The following is a 6,571-nucleotide window of genomic DNA, read 5'->3' as shown; positions in this document are numbered from 1 at the left end:
AACACTTATATTAGAAAATAACCTCATGGAAATTACTGTTGTCATTTGATTATAATAATACGAGAATGTTGTCTGTCTATCTGTGTTGGCCTCGCAATGAGGTGGGGACTTGTCCAGGGTGTACCCCGCCTTCCGCGTCCTCCAAGCATCTTTAGGTTTCAGTGTCTGCAGAGAATGAGGTGGCATTTATGTGGAATGTGGGGAACGACCAGTTCTGTCTTGTGACGACGGCCATCTTACATGATAATAATTCCTTCTTTCTCTCTGTTCTGTGTGCAGGGTAACCCCGTCAGATGGAGAGACGTCACCCTCTGGTGCTCCTGACGCTTCAGATGGGCCTATAGGTGCTACCGGGGGTGCGGGTGCTATGGCCATGCCTGCCACATCCACCCTCTCCCTGCCCATGAGCCAGGGGAAACCTTCCTTGCGTCGGATAAAAGGCCGCATTCACCGCAGCAAGAGCCTAGACAGCATGGATCTGCTTGACGCCAATGTAAGTGCTAGAATGTATGGAGTGGCTGAGACTCACTATGTAGATAAAAGTCCATCAATTAAATGATCTGGCTTTTATGATGCTTTAGTCCAAGGGGGTGTCCAAACCCTGGCCCGCGGGCATCTTCAGTTTGGCCCACAAGACGACTGCACAAGTTCAATTTCAATAAGCAACCTGGCCATGCTTTCATATTAGATTTAAATAAACTGGGATCTGACAGGTGGCAATTTGTCATGACTAGCACAGCATTTACTTATATGACCCAATCAAAACAACCTCTCCTCGTCATAGTGCCATGACTAGCACAGCATTTACTTATATGACCCAATCAAAACAACCTCTCCTCGTCATAGTGCAGAAATAATATTCAACCACTATAAAAAATGTAACACAGACGGTCACACATAAGACAACCTGCTCACTGAACTTTGGCACAGCATATACTTACACTATAGGACCCAATCAAAACAACCTCTCCTAGTCATTGTGCAGAAAAACATATTCAACCAGCATAAACAATATAACACACATGGCCACACATAACACAACCTGCTCACTGAACTTTGTGGATGTTGTAAAAAAATAAAAAAAATGTTCCATCACCATAGAAAATTCAAAATTACACTCATTTAAATCCATTGCAAGGCAGGATTAGATTTAGACTTAGACTTCCTTTTTATTGCCATTCAAATTTGAACTTTACAGTACAGATAAAAATGAAATTTAATTTCATTATCTCATGGTAGTGCAGGATAAAAAAGCAATAAGGTGCATATATAAATAAATAAATAGGTTACTGTAAAGATAAATATATTGCACTTTTTCACATGCGTCCACGTTTATGGATATATGTTATATTGTCTTTTTTATTCCAGCGAGTTAATCCATTTTGGGGGGAGTTGAGGGGATTTTTATGATGCGTTCAAGAGTCTTACGGCCTGAGGGAAGAAGCTGTTACAGAACCTGGAGGTTCTGCTTCGGAGGCTGCAGCACCTCTTTCTATATATATATGTATGTATATATATATATATACACACGTATATTCTGCCCTTGTGCAGCTGGGATAGGCTCCAGTTCCCCCCGCAACCTCATAAGGGACAAGTGGTAAAAAATGGATGGGATGGATACGGCCCCCCAGTCAAAAAGGTTGGACACCCCTGCTTCAGTCTTTTAAAGAAGACATATAATGCACATTTTCCTCACAGATTAAACTAACATGTCTGAGAAATGCTCACTTAGAACCCTCTATCAACAACCTACAAAAGGTAAGGGATGCATATGGGTGGATCTCACATGAGAGGAAGAGGGCGAGTTAATCATTAGTCTGTTGAAAATGAAGGAAAGCGCCACTCTACATAGCAACTGACGCTGTGGTCAAAGTTGTAATCGCCACAAAACCCATTTTAAGATATTCAACACTACTGCTGTCTGGTGGCTAAAGTGGCACATGCACGCCCCAAATTCGTCACGTTTCATGTGTCAGGTAAACTGCAATGAATGGAGCCATATGAATCCCATTGAATTTTACTGTAGGGGCATGCCAATGAGGGTCGACTTAGTGTTACCATGACGATGACTGAGCACAGCTCCTGAAAAAGCATGAGTTCTGGGGAGACACCAAGATATAACGGGATACTACTGAATGGTAGTTTTTTATGAACTTTGTGATTTTAGGGCATTTCTGTGTGTTGTGGCTATGCTAGCTATGGCTTCCGTGTAACTGATTCTCAAACTGTGGTACGCGGGTTCCATCTAGTGGTACGCTACTGTACACATTGTGTGTAAGGGACAGCGTGGCGAAGTTGGTAGAGTGGCTGTGCCAGCAATCGGAGGGTTGCTGGTTACTGGGGTTCAATCCCCGCCTTCTACCATCCTAGTTACGTCTGTTGTGTCCTTGGGCAAGACACTTCACCCTTTGCCCCTGATGGCTGCTGGTTAGCGCCTTGCATGGCAGCTCCCGCCATCAGTGTGTGAATGTGTGTGTGAATGGGTGAATGTGGAAATACTGTCAAAGCGCTTTGAGTACCTTGAAGGTAGAAAAGCGCTATACAAGTATAACCCATTTATCATTTATTTATTTACATTGGCCAAGAAATATTCAATATAATTATTAAATAAAACCTCTGCCCTGTTTTTAATGAATACTTAGGCCTACTACGCTACTGTGTTTTAATGTTGGTCATTATGGTGGTACAAGTGTTTTCTGAGGTGGTATTTTGTAAAAAAAAGAAAAAGAAAAAAAAAAAAGTTTGAGAACCACTGGTGTAGCAGGTTTATGTGCTGTTTATCAGAATCTAACGCTAAGTTTATGGCATTTCAGTACAAGTTATGTACAGTTGTGTGTAGTTCCAGATAGGTTTAGGGCAAACCTTCAAGCTGCAACCTAACATTATCTTAGTTACCAATATGCTGCAAATTCTTCCAGTTTTCTTTGGCAGAGCAAAAACCCTCACATTGGCTGCAAATGAGCTACGAAACGACCTCACTGGTTCACGGCTGTCGGAAATTATGAGAGAGATGAGAGAGATTCTAAGTCCAGGCTGGGGAAATTGGGTTTGAGGGTGGTTTTATGTAAATATGTCCGATTGTGACGTCATAATCAGCATTCGGAATCGAGAAGCAATTTCTGACGGTTGGCTGCCATTGTCATTGCCAATATTAAAATACCACTGATGTTCATTTGTGCCAAAGACATTTTTGTTTGTGCTGTCAATGTTTTTTTCTTTTCTTTTTTTTTTTAACTTAAATTCCTACGCTCTAATAATAAAAAAATAATCACATTAAGATAACAAGAAAAAGAAGGGGGGAATGTACTTAATTTTAGTAAATCACATAAAAAGTTTATGATAATGATACTATGACATACTCTAATATTGGGACCAAAAAGTATTGGATAAAGCCTTTATAAAATATATTTTGGTCCCATGTATTACCTTTCTGTCTTTACATCACAATATAGTTTATCTATATCTCATGTATCTATGAAAACATACTTTGTATGATCAAATTCATTTTGTCTTAAAGTCTCACTTAAGTTTAGGTGTTTGATCTTGGATATACAGTATAATCATCCATATTGGCACATTCTTTTAACCATTAATATAATTTATTTAATTTCATTCCATTTCTTTCAAAGAGGTGAAGCCATATTCAGTGCATTGGCATTGGAAAACCAGAGCCTCCGTCTTCTCTTTTTTCTATTCTAGAGTCCAAATATCAAGAATAATAATGTCACACTTACCGGTACATTAAAAGCATTAAACAGGCTGTAGATTCTACAGTGTAAAAAATAGAAATGCATGGTGTAAACATGTATCTGCAAACATTATTTTAGCGACATTGTGCAAGTAGTCCAGCAGTAAGCCATGCCCTCTTTCTCTTACACACACACACACACACACACACACACACACACACACACACACACACACACACACACACACACACACACACACACACACACACACACACACACACACACACACGCACGTGCACAAGTAAGAAGGTAAAGCAGCAACACACGCTCCGCTTTATGATCGGTTTGTGTGCAAATTTAGGGATTTTTACTCAAGTAGATGGTAAAGAGTGATATTAATCATACAGAAAATACATTTATAACAGAGTTTAATGGACAAATTCCAATATATATTTTTACTGCTTTATTTATTTATTTTTTCCCATTGTGACCGCACGTCCCTGCACAAAACTTGTCTCAAATGTTTTTTTCGTGCTGGTTTTTTCTGTCAGAAAACATTTGTGCTATTATGGTTTTAATACTTCTACCTTTTTATTATTCATATGTAGCCCCTTTCTGATACTCTTTACTTTTTCCTTAAACGGTTAAGATTATTGAAAAATTATGTGATTATGCATTGTATTTCTTGCTCAAGATAACCAATAATACATTTTAAAAAATCAGGACAAAATTAAAGCAAACAATTTGTTTTCAATTGACAATTTAGCAATCAATGAATATAGCAATATAAAACAAAATAATACTTTTATTACATACAATTGTTGAGTTTGAGTTTTTCTGGAACTTGCATACATTAACAACATGATACACCACAATTTCCAGTTTCTCTTTTGAACATGTTCGAAAACGAGTAGGAAGAAGCAGAGCTTATTTAATCCTACCCATTTTCCTTTACATAGCAGTTGCTAACAATTTTGTTCACTTGCTGTTCTCAATGTATTCAATTTATATACTCCTTAAGTAATAACATTGAAAAATAAATAATAAATAGTGAAGTAAGTTGTATTTCATATTGTGAGATAAATAAGATCATCAATAAATTCAGAATGTTTATCATGGTTCTTCTTCTTTGATTTCTTTGCAAAATTCATTCCATAATTTAATTCCACACACTGATATACTAAAGGTCTTAAGTGCTGTACGTGGATACAAATGTTTTAAATTACAATTTTCTCTAAGGTTAAATGTATTCTCTTTTGTTGAGAATAATTGTTTTACATTCTTGGGTAGCAGGTTATAGTTTGCTTTGTGCATACTTTTAGCTATGTGTGTAAATGCAGTATTTTCAATTCAATATATAAAGGCTTTGAATGTTCTCTATATCCAACATTATGTATTATTCTAACTGATCTTTTTTGTAACATGGTTAATGAATGAAGTGTACTTCTGTAGTTATTTCCCCATATTTCTGCACAATAACTCAGATATGGTAACACTAGCGAGCAGTCGAGAATATGGAGTGATTTTTTTTTGTGTTGGTACAATGTATATTTAGCTTTATTCATTATTGACGTGTTTCTTGCCAACTTATGTTGTATATTTTCTATATGAGATTTCCAGTTAATTTTATCATCAATCATTACACCTAAGACATTGATTTCATTTACTCTTTCAATTCCAATTCTGTTTATGTACTAAATAGCATTATTTTAGTTTTGCTGAGGTCTTAGGATAGTCTGTTTTTGTCTAATAATCTTTTTAATTTGTTAATTTCTTCTGTTATTATTTGTATTAGCTTATGTGTGTTCTCTCCTGAACAAAACGCTGTTTTATCGTCCACGAATAATACTAACTTTAAGTGCTTTGTAACTTTACAAATATCATTTATATAAAGATTGAACACTTTTGGTCCTAGTATTGATCCCTAGGGTACACCACAGGATATATTTAGTGTAGTAGATGTGTGTTTGAAAGTCTTCACGTATTGTTGCCTGTTGGTTAAGACCAACCCTCTGATGCCATATCATACTATTTTTTTAATTAGAATATTGTGATTAATTGAGTCGAACGCTTTGGTTAAATCCATAATCACTGCCGCTGCACACTCTATTGCATTGGTAATTTCCTCTGTTATTTTGATTAAAGTCATCGAAGTTGAAATATTAGCTCTGTATCCATATTGGTTCTCAGCTAGTATTCTATATGTGTTTATGAAACTGTCTGTTATATGTTATTGAACAGTTTTTCAATGATTTTAGAAAATTCCGGATGTAAGGAAACCGGTCTGTATTGTAGCTCTATTTTTTGACCTTTTAAAAGCATTTAACATATCATGTTAGTAGACATAATGCACAGGATTTGCCTGTCTTTGCATGCTGTAAAGTGGTTTTCTAATTACCTGTCCGATAGAACCCAATGCATCCAGTTTTCTGGTTCCTCCTCGTCTTTCCTCCCTGTATTAATGGAAGTACCTGGGGGTTTGAGTTTGAGTTTGAGTTAGAGTTTGAGTTTATTTCGAACATGCAAGCATACAACATGATACATCACAATTTCCAGTTTCTCTGTTCAACATGTTCGAAAAGGAGTAGGAAGAAGCAGAGCTTATTTAATCCTACCCCTTTTCTTTACATAACAGTTGCAAAACTTTTTGTTCACTTCCTGTTCACAATTTTTTCACAATAAACTCCATAAGTAATCACAATAAAAATAAATACATAAATAATAGTAAGAATTTAATAATAATAATTGGTGAAGTAAGTCATATTTCATATGATGAGATAAGTAAGATTACTTTAAGAATGAATGAATGGATGGATGAAATAAATTGAGAATGTTTGTCATGGTTCTTCTTCTTTTTACTTTGTAAACACTTTAAGTTTGAA

General features: G+C 36.3%; 1 protein-coding gene across 17 annotated transcripts in view; it reads left to right on the top strand.

Moving 5' to 3' along the window:
• The first annotated feature begins 289 nt into the window (after positions 1-289).
• tjp1a (tight junction protein 1a) overlaps positions 290-6,571 on the top strand; it is a 217,233-nt gene continuing 210,951 nt past the window's right edge. For 9 of the 17 annotated variants that reach the window (XM_062031218.1, XM_062031234.1, XM_062031243.1 and 6 more), the window contains exon 1: positions 291-493. In XM_062031218.1, the coding sequence (XP_061887202.1) occupies positions 368-493 (126 nt within the window). In that variant the 5' untranslated portion in view covers positions 291-367. Of the gene's footprint in view, positions 494-6,571 lie in introns of all 17 variants that reach the window. The other 8 variants (XM_062031143.1, XM_062031201.1, XM_062031227.1 and 5 more) reach the window with 3 other exon arrangements.

The sequence above is a fragment of the Entelurus aequoreus genome, linkage group LG02 (genome assembly GCF_033978785.1).
Source record: "Entelurus aequoreus isolate RoL-2023_Sb linkage group LG02, RoL_Eaeq_v1.1, whole genome shotgun sequence".
Taxonomy (NCBI): domain Eukaryota; kingdom Metazoa; phylum Chordata; class Actinopteri; order Syngnathiformes; family Syngnathidae; genus Entelurus; species Entelurus aequoreus.
The sequence above is the reverse complement of the archived record's forward strand: the minus strand, read 5'-3'. Positions and strand labels throughout refer to the sequence as shown.